This window comes from Oscarella lobularis, chromosome 15 (genome assembly GCF_947507565.1).
Source record: "Oscarella lobularis chromosome 15, ooOscLobu1.1, whole genome shotgun sequence".
Lineage (NCBI taxonomy): Eukaryota > Metazoa > Porifera > Homoscleromorpha > Homosclerophorida > Oscarellidae > Oscarella > Oscarella lobularis.
In genome coordinates this window covers 466,684-486,190 of record NC_089189.1, presented here as the reverse complement: position 1 = coordinate 486,190, position 19,507 = coordinate 466,684, and the positions used below count along the sequence as shown (strand labels likewise).

The following is a 19,507-nucleotide window of genomic DNA, read 5'->3' as shown; positions in this document are numbered from 1 at the left end:
TTATAGAGGTCAAAACATTGTGGCGGATTGTAGAAAATATGCGGAAGGAAGGGCAGACGCTAGACAGTCTTAGTTTGCCTTACCCCCTTCTGTTCAATACTGTCTGCTACTTGCGTCTCGTGGCGTCATTTCGGAGTTTTCCTGGTAACGATTGCTGAGCCTTTTATAGAAGGAAGCCAATGTTTCGCCGTCTATTTACGTCGCATGTGGTTACTCATACGGGTGTGCTTCCCTCCTTGGATTCCAGCAACGTGCGCTAGCAAATACCTCTCGCGAGAAGAACAAAAGCTCTCCTTTTTCGACGTTTCCAGGCTCAAGGAAGCACTTCGAAGAAGATGAGACGGACCGATGAGACGTTCTTTAATGAAGACAAGAAGCTAACAAGTAAGCCAGCGCACGAGCACGAGCTAGGAAACCCGTTCAACAGCCCTAGGCGCTAGAATAGCGCGAATGCAATAGCGCATTTAGTCAATACCGAACGATAGAGACAAAGAAATCGGTCGGAGCCCCCTAGCACTTCAAAAAACGCTTGAGGTTACGCGGTAGAGTTAGTTCGTCCACATTGCGACTCTCAGCAACGTTCCGTTGTATGACGAGTCGACACAAGTCCTGCAGCGACGAAACTAGAAAGAAAACACGTTCGTAAACTAGTATACACTCCGATTAGTCGACCTTGACGTGATTGCATGACCCTAACGGCTTTCGCTCTCCCGTAAATATCCAAAACCGCAAACAGAGGGACGTCGTGCGGAAGCCCCTCGCACGCAACCCCTCGCTCATTTCCATCTACGGTAAATATTAGTCTTCCGAACGGATCGTAGAGCACGCCGAGTCGCGTTCCCTCCTTTATCTCGCCCAAATCGTCGAGATTGAGCGCGTAGCCGTCCCGTATCCACGAAACCGTCGTCGCCTCGTCGACCGTCCCGTGAACGGCGCAGCCGGCCAGAACGTAAGTTCCCGGCTTCCCCGTAAGAATCGGCACGGCGAACGGCGGCGGCGGCGACGGCCCCGTCGGATTCCGTGCCGTCAGTCCGAAACGCAGCGATCCGACCCACTCGCGTTCCAAAGCGACGATCTCAATTTCGAACGTTTCCCGCGGTCGCAGGGGGCGATCGCTGAAGACGACGCCGTCCTTGAACGAGCGTCGTCGCATCGCCGTGCGACGGTCGGGCGAGAGGGCGACGTTGGCGCCGCAGACGGCGTGGAAACGGTATCCCGAGAATTCGTCGTCGTCGCGGCTTCGTGTCGTTGTCGCTCTCGCGGACGATTGTCGCGCTCCCATGGGGTTTCGTTCAGCCGTTAATTAATATCAAAGAAAAAAGGCGTTCGATTCCTTAAGAAGTTGCATTTATGCAAACAGCTTGGACGTACAGTAGTCCTTACTAAAGAGATTAGAAGGGAGTGCTTATTGTTTTGAAAACGTATCGATGACTGTATAAGGCAACCCTATCTGATCTCGTGACCCAAAGAGGCCAGAAGAATATAAAAGAGACACGAGCTACAAACGTAGCCTTTAGAAGTGACAACGTCTGAGATTAGTTTATTCATGGAATCGGGCTTTGATCATAAAGGGGACGGACTTCCATGGATAGATTAGGAAGTGCAGGTGGCAAAGGCATTTGTCTCCGCCTCAATATTAGACAAGTGGCAACGGCATTTCAATATTAGACAAGTTGCGGCGGCATTTCTCTTTGCACTTGTCTTTGATTCAATATTTACGGCCTTCGCTTTATACCAGCGTATTGTAGAGGCTTGCGCAGGGCCACCGTTTATCACGACCACTTCCAGAAACAGCCAATAGTATGCATGAATGAACGAATCTAAGCAACTGGTAGGATAAGCGTGCCTCAGACATCAGTTTACCACCACACTAACAACACCAAAAAAACATCGAACATGCGTACAGGAAACGATAAAACTGAGTAGGATAAGCGTCAGTGGTTCAATTGAAAGCGGCAATAACGAGCGCTATTGCCATAGCAGCGAAACTAACCGCAACACTCGTAGCCCCACTTCCCGTATTACAAAGCGACGTCTCGCAGCATGACGTCGTCTGCAGAGACGTCTCCCCGCCGGGGAGATCCACTTCCGTCACGCCGGACACGCACGTGTTCACGGTCGCGCACGTCTTCGAATACGACGTCGATTGGCGATGTTCCGCTTTCGTCGTCTGACAGGCGACGCGATCGTTACCGGGGATCATCGTCGTATCGCACGTTCGCGCCGTGCATCCGGCAAAACCCAACGCAATAGTGCACGTGTAGCATTGAAAGCCGGATTTTTTCGGCGGCACGGTCGTACCCTTGACAACCGGAGGGTTTGTTTTTATCGGTGCCGCCGTGCCGCCGCCGCCGCCGCCGCCGCCGCGAGTCGGCGTCGGCGGTGCCGCCGGTGTCGGCTGAGTGGCGATGTTGTCGTTGCAGTTATCCGTAGTGCAACACGTCGTTTGACTCGTGATATCCCCGTTCATTACCGTCCCCGCTGGGCATTCGCTCGCGCAATAACGGTTGTACGCCGCCGAGCCGTCGATTGCCGTCTGTTTGTTGATTGAGCAAAATATGCTGCCTTGCTCGCACTCCGCCGACGTCGTGCCCGCGCCGATGTTGTCGCCGCACGGGCCGCCGCTCGGCGTGTCGCCGCCCTGCGAACAGATGTAGCACTTGAGGGCGTGTGAGGGGCGAGTCGCGAGCGCGAGGAGGAGAAGAACGCCGAGAGTGCTCTTCATTGCCGTTGATGAGTGAGTTGAGTAGAGGGGGACGCGTGATGCTCTCGTTAGGATCACGTGGTGACTGGTCGTACGGCGAGCGACTCGATTTCGTGCATATGCGTTACGTTGGGAGCTCTAATGAGTTTTTTCGCCTATTGGTGACGTCGTTTTTGCCCGTTTAAGATGATTTTGCGGGTACATGGTCCGCTGATCACGTGCGACGGTGACAACGGTACCAGTGCCTTGTAAAATTGAAAACGAAAACCACTAAGAGCGATTGCTATTAGAAATCCCCGTAACTGCAGCTATACTTACACTGTACACAAAGACATCAGCGCCACGAGGAATGAGATACCATAGTCTTGGAAACGAAGGCTCCCGTACTAAAATGCGACTTTTTTTCAACGGAGCATGCGCGTGCGATTTCTCAGAGTCAAAATTACTCACAAGCAACCAAACAAACACACGAAACGAGAACGCCAAGTCGACAGACAAAATAAGTGATCAAAACGGTTATTTGCTATGCACAGTTTTAATTAACTACGAGCCGACACAGACTCAAAAACAGCAATCACCATAGCAACGACAATACTATTAGTAGCCCGGACCGTGATTGCACCGGAATTGCAAAGCGACGTCGTACAGCATTCAGTAAACGCGTCCGGCTTACACAAATCCCTGTTCTGACATCCGAACGTGTATGTCGTGCCGAATAGCGGAACGCTTACGCGAAGGATAGTACATACGGGATTCGCTACAGTGCACGGGGCTTTGTCTGAGCACGTGGAACTGCTAGTAACTGGGCAACTGTAGCATTGAAACGGTGCTGACGTAGTTTTTCCGGGACCTTGGGTAGTAGCACTTGGCGTTTTATTGCCGCCGCTACTGGGACTACTGGAACTGGGGGTAAAAGTTGGACTTTTTCTCGTCGTTTTTTCGGGACTTGGGGAGAGTTTTGGGGTTGAAGTTGGCGTCTGTGTCGTCGTTTCGCCGGGGCTCGGCGATCGCGTGACATAGATTATGGTCCAAACTCCGCCAAGTCCGCTTCCGCTACCACTTCCGCTTCCGCTCGAGATTTCGTCGAAATCTCCGTTGCAGTTGTCGATTTGACAGCATTTCGTTTCTACGGTGTCGTTAGTTGTACCTTCCACGCACGAGGCGACGCATTTTCGATCGTAGACGCTTACGCCACTCGTTGTCGTTTTAGTGGAGGAGCAGTAGCTGTTTGCGCAGTCCTCGCTGGCTATGCCGCTTACTGTGACGTTGCAGTCGACTCCGATGGAGCGACTGCTGCAGACGTAGCATTTGAGCGCGAGAGAACGGGCGATAAAGGCGAGCAGCGCAACGCAGACGAATTCTCTCATCGTTTCTATCACGTGGTTAGAAGCTATGTCACGTGGCTCGACTTTTTTACTTTCGTACGGCACGATAGAAAGAGCGCGGCAGTATAGGAGCCTATACTGTGGCTGAAGCAACATCTAGAGCTGCTGTACATGTAGTCAGGCCGCACGCAAACGCCAGAAACGCCACGTAGTCTAAAATACATACGGGCGCTATCACTGTTGGCAACGTACATGCTTCATCACATCGAATTCTCACTTGCAATCAACGCAGCAACAAAACATTCATGCTCTTAGCAGACAAAAAAGCGCAAACCAATAAAAAACAAATGTTCCTTGCTAGCTAGCGTCGTTTCGGAGCTCAATTACGAACGAAAAGAGCTACGAAAACGGCGACAAGAATAACGAAAACGCTGACTCGAATCGTCGCGCCGGCATTGCACAGCGACGTATAGCAGCATTCGGTCAGAAGCGCCGCTTCGCAGTCGTCCTTGCTCATACACCCGTGCAAGTACGACGAACCGACGAACGGCAGGGACACTTTGCTGCTCGCACAGACCGGATTTTCGTCGGTGCAAACGGCCGTCTTCGTGCACTTCGAGTCGCCCGAAGTGTCGCAACTGTAGCACTGAAATTCCGACGGGGCTTTGGTCGTCGTCGGAGGTTTGGGGGCCTCGGTGACGGAACTGTCGTCGCCGAAGTCTCCATTGCAGCCGTCTGTCTGGCAGCACTTTCGTGTGGTGCCGTTCACGGTGCCGGCCACGCAGGCTGCGAGACATTCGCGTTGGTAGACGGCCATAGGGCCCGTTCCCGTTCTCGTGCTCACGCAATTGGCTCGATCGCAGAGTTTCGGTTGAATGTCGCTGCTTACTTTGCTGCCGCATCCGGGGCTGATACTGCTCAGGCAGCTGTAGCAGTTGAGCGCCAGCGAGGGCGTGGAGAATAGGAGAAGAAGAGCGACGTGGGCAACCGGTTTCATAGCTAGGTTGAAGTGAGAGGGTGGATCGACACGCGGTTTCCTGCCGCGTGTCATTAGATCACGTGCTTCAAAAAGGCACCACGAGCGTTTTTTCTATTGAACTGTTAAATTTTCGTGGCGTATCCTCTCGCTATACGGTAGCGGATTCGGTTTTAGGAATTTTTCGCGTTTTTTGCGATGAATTCGGTTTGGTTTGGGCGTAAGGAGTGACGTGTTTGCATATTGGCACGCGTTGCTCCGACGACGTTGACGTAGTCTTCTCAAAAACGTAATTAGATTGGCCCGGATGCATCCTTTTTTAATTGGATTCATCCTTTTTTGGTAAATGTTGGGAACGCTCATTTTTTGACCGACCTGTGTCTGTAACTGGTTGCGCGCAAGCGGCGCTGGCGGTTCAGGCGGACGGAACGTATGTAGTGCATAATAATAGCGTGGTAAGGGCAGGATTAAAAAATTTAAGCAGTCGGACGCTGCCATTGACCACGCCATTATTATGCACGAGTCACGTTCCGTCCGCCTGAACCGCAAGCGCGCGCAACGAATTGAAGACACTTACCCCTCGAAAGTGGGCGTTCCCGCCAACGCTATATTATGCGCGAGTAGCGTTCCATGCGCCTGAACCGTAAGCGCCGCTCGCGTGCAACGCATTGAGACACTTACCCATCAAAAGTGGACGTTCCCGCCTCAAAACTGTTTTGCCCGTTCTCTCGTCTCAAAACTGTTTTGCCCGTTCTCTTACCTCAAAACTGTTTTGCCCGTTCTCTTACCTCAAAACTGTTTTGCCCGTTCTCTTACCTCAAAACTGTTTTGCCCGTTCTCTTACCTCAAATCTGTTTTGCCCGCTTTCTTACCTCAAAACTGTTTTGCCCGTTCTCTTACCTCAAAACTGTTTTGCCCGTTCTCTTACCTCAAAACTGTTTTGCTCGTTCTCTTACCTCAAAACTGTTTTGCACGTTCTCTTACCTCAAAACTGTTTTGCCCGTTCTCTTACCTCAAAACTGTTTTGCCCGCTTTCTTACCTCAAAACTGTTTTGCCCGCTTTCTTACCTCAAAACTGTTTTGCCCGTTCTCTTACCTCAAAACTGTTTTGCCCGTTCTCTTACCTCAAAACTGTTTTGCCCGTTCTCTTACCTCAAAACTGTTTTGCCCGTTCTCTTACCTCAAATCTGTTTTGCCCGCTTTCTTACCTCAAAACTGTTTTGCCCGTTCTCTTACCTCAAAACTGTTTTGCACGTTCTCTTACCTCAAAACTGTTTTGCACGTTCTCTTACCTCAAAACTGTTTTGCCCGTTCTCTTACCTCAAAACTGTGTCTGTAGCTCGTTGCGCGCAAGCGGCGCTTGCGGTTCAGGCGGACGGACCGTATGTAGTGCATAATAATGGTAAGGGCAGGATTAAAAAATTTAAGCAGTCGGACGCTGCCATTGACCACCCATTATTATGCACGAGTCACGTTCCATGCGCCTGAACCGCAAGTGTCGCTCGCGCGCAACGAATTGAAGATACTTGTCTATCTTTTAAAAGTTGGCGTTCCCCGCAACGCTATTTTTAATTGGATGCATCTTTTTTAATTAATTAGATGCATATCTTTTTGACCCGGAAGTGTACGGGCGCTTGTTCCGCCTAGCGAAAAGTTGACTTGAAATCGGTATCAAACATGACACCGATTTTAATTTTTCTCGACGATTTCGCCCGAAATCGGCGTCAGAGTGTGCCTCGATTCTATCGGACCCACCCCAACTTCATCTCGTGACCATCGCCCATTTATTAGAAGAAAGCAGAAGCATACACACGAACTCAAACTGAGACAGCTGTTTTTATTGCTAGTGTAGTTAGTGAGTGCATCGCTTAGTTGCGAGCCCACAGAGCAACCAGAAGAGCGATTAGCATAGCAACAATACTGACTTTGACCGTGGCGCCGGCGTTGGTGGGGGTTGTGCTAAGGGTTGGGCCGGCTTCAGTGGGGGTTGGGCCGGTGTTGCACAAGGAAGTGTTGCAGCACGTAGCTTGGAGAGCTGCGCACTCTTCCTTGGTAGTACATCTATACGTGTAGCGGGTGTCGTTGTTGCCGCCTGTTTTCGTCCACAAGCACATCGGATTTCCGCCTGTGCAGACTTTTCTCGTAAGGCACGAATCGGATGAGCTTTTCATCGCGCATTCGTAGCACTGGAACGCTTCCACAATGGAGTCGAAATCTCCGTTGCAGTTGTCCGTTCTACAGCATTTGGTTACAGACTCGAAAACGATGCTTACACGTCCGGGAAAACAATTGGCAGCCGCGACGCAATTACGTGCGTACGTTGGAGACTTCGTCTTGTCAAAATCGGTGTGTCTAATAGCCTGGCACGTATCTAAGTTTCCGCAATCCACGCTGGTCACGTTCTTTGCATCTGCCGGGCAGCTTGGGTCGTGGGAGACACAGAACAGGTGTAACATTTAAGCGCCTGTGCTGTGGAGACGAGAGCGAGTAGCGTAAGAACGACGAGCTTCATACCGACGTCGATACTTTTAGAACAATAAGGAGTACGGGGTCCGGCTGGTTACTCGTCTCCCGCGTGATCTAGCTCCCACACGCAGTGGGAACGATCTTTCAGCGAGACGGTTCTCGCTGTTTTGTCGCCATGCACGGCGATTCGTTAGTTATTCGTAGTTGATTAATTTCGTTGCGCGTCTACGCGTCTTTTTTGGCGTTTTCGCGTTCCGGCCAATCTCTGTCGCACGCGTTGTCCCGGCAACGTTGACGTAGTCTTCGAAACTTAATTATTAGATGGAAGTATGCGCGCGCGCTTGTTTCGCCTAACAAAAAGTTCTGATTTCGCCCCGAAACCCAACCTTGATCTATTATCGAATTTGACGAGTGTACGCGCCGACGCATGCGTATTATGCGCGCGCCTTTATTCGCTCAAAACACCACCCAAAAAAACAGAAGCATACACCAAAATCAAACTGAAACAGCTGTTTTTTTATCTAGCGCAGTTAGTGCATCGCTTAGTTGCGAGCCCACAGAGCAAGCAGAACAGCGACGAGCATGGCGACAATACTAACTTTGACCGTGGCGCCGGCGCTCTTGTTGCACTCCGACGTATCGCAGCACGTTGTTTTGCTGAGAGAGCTGTCACTCGCAGTGCACAAACTCTTTGTTGTGCATGAGTGGGTGTAGGTAGTAATGGAATCAATGATGCCGACTTTAGGCGTTGTAATCGTCGTCGTCTGGCACACCGCATTGTCTAACAAGCAGGGTGCAAGGTCCGACTCATCGCATGTTTCTTTTATGCAAGTGTAGCACATAAACGGCGCTTGCGTTGTCGGCGCTTGCGTTGTCGGCGCTTGCGTTGTCTGCGCCAGCGTCGTGGAGACGAAAGCGAGTAGCGAGAGAACGATGAGCTTCATACCGACGTTGATACTAGAATGATAACGAGCACGCGGTCCGGCTGGTTATCATCCTGTCTCAACTCTCTCCCGCGTGATCTCCAGTGGGGACAATCTCTCAGCGAGACGGTTCTCGCAGTTTTGTCTCCACGGCGATTCGTTAGTTATTCCTAGTTGATTGATTTCGGTCGGATTTTGTCGCGCGTCTACGCGTCTTTTCGGCGTTTTCGCGTTCCGACCGAATTTTGTTTTGCATGTAGCACGCGTTGCCCCGAGCGACTCGGACCCCAGATTGAAAACCTGCCACTCAAAAATTACGTCTCGGAAAGGGGCGGCGACGAGCGAACGAAACGCGTCGTCGATTCCCATCGGTTTTCGCTTTAGTCAAAAGAACCCGACTCCCTTGAGAACATTTCCCCGTTTTCGATTCCCCAACGTCAAACGGTTAACGATTTTGGCTTGACCCCACCCTACGTCTCAAATTCGTGCTCTAATCGAGTTTGAATTCGTTTCGTCCGCCGCTCTCGTGACTCCGCATTGACCCGCGAGCTCATCGACATTCGACATCCGTTCTATCGACAGCTTAGGCAGAAATAAGTCTCAGTTACATGCATGCGATAAACAAGTACAGTGAGCCTCCCTACGAGCCTGGACTACGTATATACGAGTCGAGGGGGAAGACTAGCTCATCTCCATTCTATCACGTGCACGTTAACTCGAAAGAAGCGCGAACCGCTATTAGACTCGTATATGAGTCGTTCGCTTATTTCGCGGGCTCAAGTTTAAATGATTAAAATTTGGTTATCAAGCCTTGTTTCCCAGACCTTTTGTCGACCGGGGCTCCCTTAATTTCCCCGCCAAAGGTCCGGGGAATGATTGTATTAGTTATTAATTATTAGACCCGGACCCTTCCCGCCTTACTCTACATATTGCCCCCCGATTGCTCTTCACAATTTCTTTCGCATTCCCTGCCAAAACACACCAAAAAAATTCAAAAACACTGCAAGGATTTTTTTTGCTAGCGCAGTCAGTGCATCGCTTTAGTTGCGAGCCCACAGAGTGACGAGAACAGCGACGAGCATGGCGACGATGCTGACTTTGACCGTGGCGCCGGCGTTGCACAACGAAGTGTCGCAACACTTGGTTCCAAAGCCACCGACGTTAGTTTCAGTGCACGCAGCCTTGGCTATGCATCCGCGCGTGTAGCCCGTGCCGAGCAACGGTACGCTTACCGTCGTCGTGATGCAGACATCGCCGTCGTCGCAGTCTTCAACTTGCGATTCAGTGCACGTTTTTGAACCGCAATTGTAACACTGGAACTTCTCTTCGGGTGGGTTCGGCGCTTCCGTTGGGTTGTCGCCGCCGCCGCCGCCGGCGGGAATGGAGGCGAAATCTCCGTTGCAGTTGTCCGTGTTACAGCATTTCCTTTCAGTTGTGACCCCAGCCAACGTTTCCTTGCCGGCTGTACACGCGGGAGCGCACAAACGAGAAATAGTGCCGCCGGCTAGCGTGCTTGAAGTAGCCACGCAAAATTTGGCTTCCACGCCGACGCTAGGGCATTCGGTGCCGGTCAAGCCGGAGCCATCCAAAGGGCAGTTACCCACGCCGGCGGCCTGGGTGCATTGGTAGCACTTGAGCGCCTGTGTTTTGGAGACGAGAGCGAGTAGCGTAAGAACGATGAGCTTCATACCGACGTCGATACTAGAATGATAACGAGCACGCGGTCCGGCTGGTTATCATTCTGTCTAACTGTCAATCCTTTCCCCCCACGTGATCCCCGATGCGCAGAGAAATCGTTCTCGCGATTGTCTTCACGGCAATTCGTTAGTTGATTCGTTAATCGATTGATTTTGGTGGGATTTGGCCGCGTTTCTGCCCTTCTTTTTGGCGTTTTCGCATTTTGTACGAATTTTGTTTTGCATGCTCGCACGCGTTGCCCCGAGCAACTTAGACCCACATCGTAAACCTGTCACTCAACAATTACGATTGAAATTTGGGCGGCGACGAACGAACGAAAGGCGTCGTCGATTCCCAATCGGTTTTCGCTATAGCAAAAGAATTCGACTCTTCTAACGCAATTTTTCTTGTCTCGATCCCCCGTCCGTCAACTGTTAACGATTTCGTCGCGACCCCACCCTAAGTCTCAATTAAGTTTGGACACATTCCTTAATTCGTCTTCCGCGTGATCCCCGGTGCACGGGAACGTCTAAAGCGAAATGGTTTTCGCAATTTTCTTTGCGGCGATTCGTTAGTTAGATAGTTAGATAGTTATTCAATATTGATGCTCGTCCTTTCGACGTTTTGAATCCCCTTCGATTTTCGTTTTGCATGCTCGCACGCGATGCCCGAGCAACTTAGACGCACCTCGGCAAGCTGTCATTCATCAATTACGATTGATATTTGGGCGGCGACGACGAACGAACGAAACGCGTCGTCGATTTCTAATCGGTTTTCGCTTTGACAAAAGAATTCGCCACCCATAAGGACAATTCTTTTGTTCGCGATTGCCCAACAACGAAGGGTTGACGATTTCGGTTTGACTCCACCCTACGTCTCCCCGTAATCGAATTTGAATTCCTTTTGTCGCCGCTCCGACTCTCCTATGTGTCGTGACTCGCATTGATCCGCGAGCTCATCGGCATTCAACATCCGTTCTATGAGACAGGCCGAGCGAATAAGTCTCTCTGCATGCGATAAACAAGCTTTGCCAACTACGTGAAGATTTCCTAATCGAATTTAAATTGCCGCTTCGTGACTCTCATTGATTCGCGAGTTCATTAATTGGCCATTTTATTGGCAGCTTAGCCATGATTCGGCTTTATGCATGCGACAAAGAACTACAGTGAGCTTTCTCATGACCCAGAGGTAGGTAGTCTCCGAGTCCGTTTCATCACGTGCACGCTAGCTCGAAGACGTGATTTGAAAAGTGGACTCGGACGAGTTGGTCGCATGTTTTGGGTCGAATCCTGTGGGACGTCTCGATATTGTAATTTTACTCGCAGCGAGTAACTCATCCCGGGGCTTCAAAGCGCTCCTAGTGGTCTTGTGCGACCCCGTGCTCTCTCACGAGACGTTCTCTAATGACCGCTGCTACCTTGCTCTACGTTGCCTCGATTGCCTTCGTCGCAATCGCTTTCACGTCCCCCGCCAGAAAGCCCAACATCGTCGTCATCTTTGCCGACGATTTCGGCTTTGACGTCGACTGTTTCGGCAGTCCGACGACTCGTACGCCGAACCTGAATCGCATGGCAGCCGAGGCAAGATCCCCGAGCCCTTTCCAATACGAAAACAGCGAACGACTTACCCAAATCCAGGGAATGAAGTTGACCCAGTACTATTCCGCCCATTCGATCTGCAGTCCGAGTCGCGCCGCTCTTCTAACGGGTCGCTACGCACTCCGATCGGGAATTTATGGCAATCTAACGAAGATTCCCCCCGGAACGGGCGACCATCGCGTCGTGCATCCCAACTGCTACGGCGGCTTGCCGTCGTCGGAGTCGACTGTCGCCGAATTGCTGCGACAGAACGGCTACGCGACGATGATGATCGGAAAATGGCATTTAGTGCGCGAATACGAGTCGAATATTCGAACGAATATTATTGATTCAATTCTCCCCCCTAGGGTTACTCCTACGAAAAACCCGATCAATTACCCACAAGGCAATTGCGCAATTATTTTAGATTTAAAATTTATTCCGTCCTAGACACGGTTTTGACGTATTTTACGGCACGCCTTATACCCATTGCGAGGGACCGCCCAATTATCCGCCGGTGCCCGTATTTAGCAACGAAACTAAGATCGGTCGCCTAGGAATCGGTGAAGAAGAAAAAAAACCCGTATAACACATTCCCCTATCTCTCGTCCCTTTAAGATATCAATACCAATGATTTGGTTTACGACTACAATTCCGAAGCGATGAAATTTATTGCGTCCCAAGGGGCGGCGGGCCGACCCTTTTTTCTCTACATGGCTCTCGATAATACGCACTCGCAGGTTTACTATCCGACTAATTTTACCGGGTACACGCGTCGCGGACCTTTCGGCGACGCCACGGCCGCGCTGGACTGGAACGTAGGCATGGTACAGTCGAAAAAAAGACGTGCGCACATTCTCTCGTTTTTTAATTAATTAACCCCCGGGGGAATTGACGTAGGTCCTGGACGCGTTGCGCGCTCTCGAGCTCGCTTCGAACACGCTGGTTCTATTTACGTCCGATAACGGCGCGTGGTACGTTCCGTCGCCGCTCCAAGCCGGCACCGTGGGCGTGTATCAGGGCACGTACGCCGCCCAGCACTTGGGGTATACGGACACGGGAAAGGGATCGACGTGGGAGGGCGGATTTCGAGTACGATTCAATACGTATGATTTTATTTGGAGAGGGTAACCCCGTTTTTTTTCCTCCCTTGGGGCTCAGGTTCCAGCAATAGCCTGGTGGCCGGGAACGATTAGTCCAGGATCGATGGGCGAAAATGCGACCGGATCCCTCGATCTTCTACCCACGCTCGCCTCCCTAGCGAACGCGAAACTTCCCTCCGACGTCGTAGTCGACGGCCAAGACTTTTCCCCCGTTTTGAACGCGTCCAAGTTCGCCGCGGCTCTCGAGAACTATAACGCGTCGAAGGTGTTTTACTACTATCGCGGAAACAAGCTCATGGCAGCGCGATCCGGTGCGCATAAGGTGCACTTTGTCACCCATTCCGGATTTGGTCACGAACCGTTTGTTTATCATGATCCCCCGTTGCTTTTTAACGTCGAAATCGATCCCCAGGAGCGCGATCTTTTGCCCCATTCGTCGATTGTGGCGGCAATTGTCGCGGAGGCTAGGCAGCACAACGCGACGCTCGTTCCCGGCGCGCCGCAACTTGATTTGATTGATTATAAGGCGATGGACTGCGGAGGACTTTCGGTCGCCGAGTCCGGCTGCTGCACGAAGGCAGGCGGAAAGTGCACGACTAAGATCGCGTTCTAGAGCATGGAGCTTTGATGTGAGTGTACTTGTATGGCGTAATGAAGCGTTTCTGGGTCCCCGCTTCTCCTCTAGCAAAGAAAACGCGTATCGAAAGGGGGGGCCCCCAGTTCAGAGTCTTTTTATTTAAATTAGAAACGAATAGAAGCAGAAGAAACACTATTGGCGAATCTGTCAAATCTTTATTATATTTAAATTAGTATCCTTAAAAGTGAACGTACAGTGAAATTGCAACCGGAAATAGAATTAGACCCAAACGCGAACGATTTCCAAAGCCAGTGCTATTGAAATTCCCGTTGCACAAATCCGTCGCACAGCACTCCCAAACGTCGTCGTCGTCGAGAGTCCGACTCTCGTTCGACGACGTCGCGCACGACTCGAACGTCGACGGCACGCACGTGCGCTCGTACTCCCGCCTCCCGCGCTTTCGCACGGCGCAAATCGCGTCGTCGTCGTCGCACGACGCGATCGTCGTATTGCCGTCGACGATCGCGTCGCATTTCGGCGCCGCCGACGACCGGTTGGCGGACGTGCACACGTAGCACTTCAGCTTCTCTTTCGGTTTATATCGAAAGTCGCCGTTGCACTTATTCGTCGTGCAACAATTCACGATTTGCGTTGTCAGATTGAAAACGCCCGTGTGACACTCGTTCTCGCTCTCGCAGCCGCGAATGAAGAGCCCCGCGTTCGCCCGCGGGCTGCGACTGACGCAGAAACCGTCGAGTGGCGGACGGCACGTTTTTGAGGGCGTGCGAGCCGACACGCGTTCAGCGCAGTCGTACATTGGCACAGTTGAATTGCACGTATAGCAAACAAGGGCCAGAGTCCGTGGGGTCGATATGAGGAGGAGGAGTCGTAGTAGAGAAGTTGCACGCATCGTCTGTTGGAAGCGAGACAGCTACGTATGGATGCTGCAATTCTTTAGGCTACGTATATATATCAGAAATAGAATTTCCTCTTCGGGAATCCCGTATAATATTTGTGTTGACAACGCCCTTCGCTGAGCGCCTCGCGGTCGATAATGGGTTTTGCGATCACCTCTGCATTGATTCTGCTGTTTGCAGTGACTCAGGTAACTGTTTGTTGCAGAAGCGAAGGAAAATATCCTGTTTTCGAACTAAATGCAAATTCTCCACCTTGCATATGACTTCCTCGCGAGTAACGGAAGCGTTGTTTGCCTCTAGGCGTACGGTGCCGGTCGACTCGACGTCGTTTTTCTCAGCTATTCCGATCCAAACTGCACTGGATTGTGCGACAACGAAATAACGTTTTGCTATCTCGGATTGAACGATTCGAACGTCGACTGCATCGAAACGAGGAGACTACGTCCTTTTCAGACGAACAAAACGGAGAAATATATCTTTCCGAGCGACAGCAGCAGCGCTATCAACGTCACTTTTGTAGACAGATGGGAGGCGAGTCTCCATAGAGTTTGAGACGTAGATTCTTTGAGTTTTACCCCCTTAGGGAGCCTTTAGGCTGAGAATAGACGTCAGTCGATCTGCGGGAAATTCCACGACGACGTTTGAGCATAGTCAAAACGTGACTGACGTTTCCATGACGGTGACACTTCGTCACGACGACGGACAGGAGATATCGTTCGAATGGGGCGTCGTGTGCGATTCTTTTTACTATGGAAACGACTGTTTCACCGAATGCCGACCAGCTGGCGGGGGAGAATACAACTGCAGTTCAAATGGAACGAGAATTTGCAATCCTGGTTTCGCTGGAGTGAATTGTGATGAAGATAACGAGTGCCTTTCGAATCCGTGTCATAATCGGTCTACTTGTGTTAATATTGTTAACGGATATTTTTGCAATTGCTCAACTGGCTACACAGGTATCCATTGTGAAACGAATATAGATGATTGCTCATCTAATCCTTGTGGAATCGGTGGTAACTGCACGGATGGATTGGGATCTTATACGTGCTCGTGTTTCGTTGGCTATACGGGAGTGAATTGCGAAACGGAGTTGGATGAATGCTTTTATAATCCCTGTTTGAACGGAGCAACGTGTCAGAGTCAGAATGGCAGCTATTCGTGTGTTTGTCAAGCCGGTTTTAGCGGCACAAACTGCGAATTGAACGTGGATGATTGTGCGTCGTTTCCCTGTCAAAATAATGGCACGTGTCTTGACCAGATCAACGGATTTGAATGCCAATGTGCAAGCGGCTTTGCTGGGATACTGTGCGACAAAAATGACACGTGCTTCTATGACGATCCTTGCGTGAACGGTGGAAACTGCACATTTGTTGGAGATAATCAAACGTGCATTTGTTTTCCTGGCTACACTGGCGTCAATTGCGAAACGGATATAGATGAATGCCAATCCAACCCATGTGTAAACGGTGGAAATTGCTCGCATGCACTTGATTCGTTTTCGTGTTCATGTCTCATTGGATTCACCGGGATTATTTGCGAGACAGAAGTCAATGAATGCGATTCGAATCCTTGTCGTAATAATGCTACCTGTACTGATTTAATCGGTGGCTACAACTGTTCGTGCCTCGTCGGATATACCGGTATGATTTGCGAAACTGACGTCGACGAATGCGCGTCGTTTCCCTGTCAAAACGGCAGCACTTGCGTGGACAAAATCGACGGGTTTGAGTGCCAATGTGAAATGGGATTTGCTGGGATACTGTGCGACAAAAATGACACGTGCTTCTATGATGATCCTTGCGTAAACGGTGGAAACTGCACGTTTGTTGGAGATAATCAAACGTGCGTTTGCCCCTCTGGCTACACTGGCGTCAATTGCGAAACAGATATAGATGAATGCCAATCAAATCCATGTGGAATTGGTGGAACTTGCGTAGATGCAGTTGATTCGTTTTCGTGTTCATGTCTCATTGGATTCACCGGGATTAATTGCGAGACGGAAATCGATGAATGCGAGTCGAATCCTTGTCTAAATAATGCAACCTGTGTTGACTACATTAACGGATACAACTGTTCCTGTCTCGCCGGATATACTGGAATGATGTGCGAAACTGACGTCGACGAATGCGCCTCGTTTCCGTGTCAGAACGGCAGCAGTTGCGTGGACAAAATCGACGGTTTTGAGTGCGAATGTGAAATGGGATTTGCTGGGATACTCTGCAGTAAAAATGACACGTGCTTCTATGACGATCCTTGCGTGAACAATGGAACTTGCACGTTCGTTGGAGATAATCAGACCTGCATTTGCCCTATCGGTTACACAGGGATTAACTGCGAAACGGATATAGACGAATGTCTTTCCAATCCGTGTCAAAACGACGGAAATTGCTCGCAAGCACTTGGCTCGTACACATGTTCATGTCAGGACGGATTCATTGGAGATAACTGCGAGACGGAAATCGATGAATGCGCTTCGAATCCTTGTCTTAATAATGCGACCTGTGTCGACTACATTAACGGATACAACTGTTCCTGCCTCGCCGGATATACTGGAATGATGTGCGAAACTGACGTCGACGAATGCGCCTCGTTTCCGTGTTCAAATGGAGGCAATTGCACGGATCTTGTCGACGGTTTCGAGTGCCAATGTGCGATCGGTTTCGCCGGGATTCTGTGCGACAGAAACGACACGTGCCTGCAGCAGAATCCGTGTATGAACGGCGGAAACTGCTCGTTCGTAGGCGACAATCAAACGTGTCTATGTCCGAGAGGCTATACAGGAGCGCTCTGCGAGACAGACATCGACGAATGCGAGTCGTCTCCGTGTCAAAACGACGGCAACTGCACGGACTTGATCGACGAGTTCGTCTGCAATTGCACGGACGAATACATCGGCGAAATTTGCAATTTTCCCGTGGCGAATCTCAGCGAATGCCAATCGTTTCCATGTCAAAATAACGGAAGTTGCACGGACGGCTATCGGTCGTTCACATGCATGTGCGTGAACGGATTCACCGGCGATCTTTGCGAGACGGATATCGACGAATGCGAATCGAATCCCTGCCTATTCGACTCCACGTGCCTTGACTCGGTCAACTCGTACACGTGCGTGTGCGGTTCGAACTCGCGCGGGGTTCGCTGCGAGAACGACGTCGACGAGTGCGCGCAGACGCCGAACGTTTGCCAAAACAACGCCACGTGCACGAACACGAACGGCTCGTTTTTGTGCTCGTGTGACGCCGGTTTCACCGGACGCATTTGCGAGACGGAAATCGACGAATGTCTTTCGAATCCCTGCGCCAATAACGGAACGTGCAGCGAGAGCGGAAGCCGTTTTAGCTGCGAGTGTTTGGCCGGATTCACTGGAGATATCTGCGACGTGAATATTGATGAATGCCTATCGGATCCGTGTCTAAACAGCGGAACGTGCATCGATGGAGTGAACGGGTTTGCTTGTAATTGCTCCGACGGGTTTTCCGGGGTCAACTGCTCGATCAACTTCGACGAATGTCTCTCGTTGCCCTGCCAAAACAGTGGCACGTGTTCGGACGGTGTCGACGGTTATACGTGTCTCTGTAATAGCGGTTTCACTGGCGCTCATTGCGAGATGGATGTCGACGAGTGCGGGTCGAATCCGTGCCGAAATGGGGGCACGTGTACGGATCTAGTCGATCGGTACGCGTGCGATTGTCAGCGCGGTTTCACTGGCGACAACTGCGAGACTTCGATCGACGAGTGCGCGTCAGCGCCGTGTCAAAACAACGGCACGTGTCGCGACGGAATGGGTGGATACTCGTGCGACTGTGCCGCGGGATTCACCGGAACTCATTGCGACGTCGACGTCGACGAGTGCAGTTCGAGTCCTTGTCAGAATAATGGGACGTGCGTGAATGGAATCGCCGGTTATTTCTGTCGATGTTTTGGTGGAGTGACTGGAGTCAATTGCGAGTCGACACTGCTCTCGCCTGCTCCCGTCACAAATGCTACGCTCAACGTTTCGACTACGGAACCCTCTCAAACTAATGTGACATCGAAGCCTCCTACAGATGGTGAGGGAGGCGAGGGAGGTCTTGGTGCCGGTGCTATTGCTGGAGTGTCTGTTGTGGCCGTTGTACTAGGTGAGCAGCTTTTATTGGAATATTTAGGTTACGCCACGTCGTTTTTCTTCTATTTAGTTGTTGCTATTGTGCTACTTCTCGTTTATTTTCTCGTAATTAGACCGAAAACGAAAACGTATCCGGTCAATATTAGGGGAGAGAAAGGATCGGCCGAGAAAGGACAGACAAGAGAAAAGCCTGAAAAGGAATCTTCTCTCTAAAATTTCTACTGACATTTTTCTGTTTTTGTCTTTTTAGAATTTCGGCTTAGCGCGCGCGTTTTCCCCCATTACATCACTCGACCTCTTGACAATGGACGAGAAACGATTTCCCTTGTACGTTCGAGGCATCGTAGTCAAAGGATTCGGTCGCGGCAGTCGCGAGCTAGGCATCCCGACCGGTAAACCGACACGAAAACGCTCGCTTTCATCGAGAAAACCGTGACGTCATCAATCGTCTCCCTTTTTCTCAGCGAATCTCGACGCGGGAGCCGTGGACAGCCTTCCAGAGGACTTCAAGAACGGCATCTATTTCGGCTGGGCGTCGGTCGATCGCGGCGACGTCCACAAAATGGTGATGAGCGTCGGATACAATCCCCAATACAAAAACAAGCGTCGAAGCATGGTAGGCGCGACCACGCCCACTCGCGAGTGTTGCTAAATGCGCCGCGGTGTTCGAACCAGGAAGCGCATCTGTTGCACGAATTCGCCGACGATTTTTACGGCGCCGAGTTGAGCGTCGTCGTCGTCGGATATTTGCGAGACGAGAAGAGTTTTCCGTCGCTAGGTGATTAATTATATGGGAAATAATAGTTTAGAGAACCTTTATTATACGATTAACGTAGATGCTCTAATTCAAGCGATACACGGTGATATTAGCGAGGCTAGAATCACTCTGGATCGCGTTGACAAGTATCGTCGACTCAATATGAGTCCGTTCTTCGACGAGGACGATAGGCGAGAGACCAATGGGAGGGTGTAGTAGAACGCGAAGTCTTTTAATAATATTAATGACAATTTTTTGTATAACGATGAGAGTAACAACACAGACACGGAAACTGGGTCTAATGTCCCGTGAGAACAAGCCAGAGACTAAGATAAGACACAGAAGGTAGCTACATATACTATTTCTTCCTTCCTCTCGTTTTGGGGGGCTGCCATCTTAT

The 19,507-nt window shown here is 50.7% G+C and overlaps 5 protein-coding genes and 1 long non-coding RNA gene across 9 annotated transcripts; 3 read left to right on the top strand and 3 right to left on the bottom strand.

Annotated features, from left to right (window-relative positions):
- Positions 1-102: 102 nt before the first annotated feature.
- On the top strand, positions 103-18,652 carry LOC136196045 (neurogenic locus notch homolog protein 1-like). Of its 3 annotated transcripts, none has more exons than XM_065985550.1 (4): positions 103-384; positions 14,546-14,776; positions 14,829-18,363; positions 18,421-18,652. In XM_065985550.1, exons 3-4 carry the CDS (start codon positions 14,919-14,921, stop codon positions 18,561-18,563), a joined length of 3,588 nt encoding a protein of 1,195 aa, XP_065841622.1. In that variant the 5' UTR covers positions 103-384; positions 14,546-14,776; positions 14,829-14,918; the 3' UTR covers positions 18,564-18,652. The 3 variants fall into 3 exon arrangements, with proteins under 3 accessions (XP_065841622.1, XP_065841621.1, XP_065841620.1); XM_065985549.1 differs by lacking the exon at positions 103-384 and adding an exon at positions 13,838-14,433 and having other exon boundaries at positions 18,464-18,611; XM_065985548.1 differs by lacking the exon at positions 103-384 and adding an exon at positions 13,840-14,433.
- On the bottom strand, positions 349-1,291 carry LOC136196078 (neuralized-like protein 2). The gene is made up of 2 exons (XM_065985597.1): positions 673-1,291; positions 349-623 (listed from the first exon to the last, which is right to left on the bottom strand). Exons 1-2 carry the CDS (start codon positions 1,280-1,282, stop codon positions 511-513), a joined length of 723 nt encoding a protein of 240 aa, XP_065841669.1. The 5' UTR covers positions 1,283-1,291; the 3' UTR covers positions 349-510.
- On the top strand, positions 6,652-13,623 carry LOC136196059 (N-acetylgalactosamine-6-sulfatase-like). Of its 2 annotated transcripts, XM_065985577.1 has the most exons (7): positions 6,652-11,651; positions 11,709-11,957; positions 12,017-12,054; positions 12,099-12,211; positions 12,267-12,475; positions 12,549-12,740; positions 12,810-13,621. In XM_065985577.1, exons 1-7 carry the CDS (start codon positions 11,475-11,477, stop codon positions 13,362-13,364), a joined length of 1,533 nt encoding a protein of 510 aa, XP_065841649.1. In that variant the 5' UTR covers positions 6,652-11,474; the 3' UTR covers positions 13,365-13,621. The 2 variants fall into 2 exon arrangements, with proteins under 2 accessions (XP_065841649.1, XP_065841648.1); XM_065985576.1 differs by having other exon boundaries at positions 6,652-11,957; positions 12,810-13,623.
- LOC136196238 (uncharacterized) lies at positions 9,435-10,082 on the bottom strand. Its single transcript, XM_065985764.1, has one exon. The coding sequence runs from the start codon at positions 10,080-10,082 to the stop codon at positions 9,435-9,437; it is 648 nt and encodes a 215-aa protein (XP_065841836.1).
- LOC136196089 (uncharacterized) lies at positions 11,978-12,510 on the bottom strand. The gene is made up of 2 exons (XR_010672076.1): positions 12,412-12,510; positions 11,978-12,357 (listed from the first exon to the last, which is right to left on the bottom strand). It is a non-coding gene; the product is annotated as an uncharacterized lncRNA (long non-coding RNA).
- Positions 18,627-19,403, top strand: LOC136196084 (riboflavin kinase-like). Its single transcript, XM_065985603.1, has 4 exons — positions 18,627-18,742; positions 18,815-18,966; positions 19,026-19,128; positions 19,187-19,403. Exons 1-4 carry the CDS (start codon positions 18,655-18,657, stop codon positions 19,321-19,323), a joined length of 480 nt encoding a protein of 159 aa, XP_065841675.1. The 5' UTR covers positions 18,627-18,654; the 3' UTR covers positions 19,324-19,403.
- The last annotated feature ends 104 nt before the right edge of the window (positions 19,404-19,507 follow it).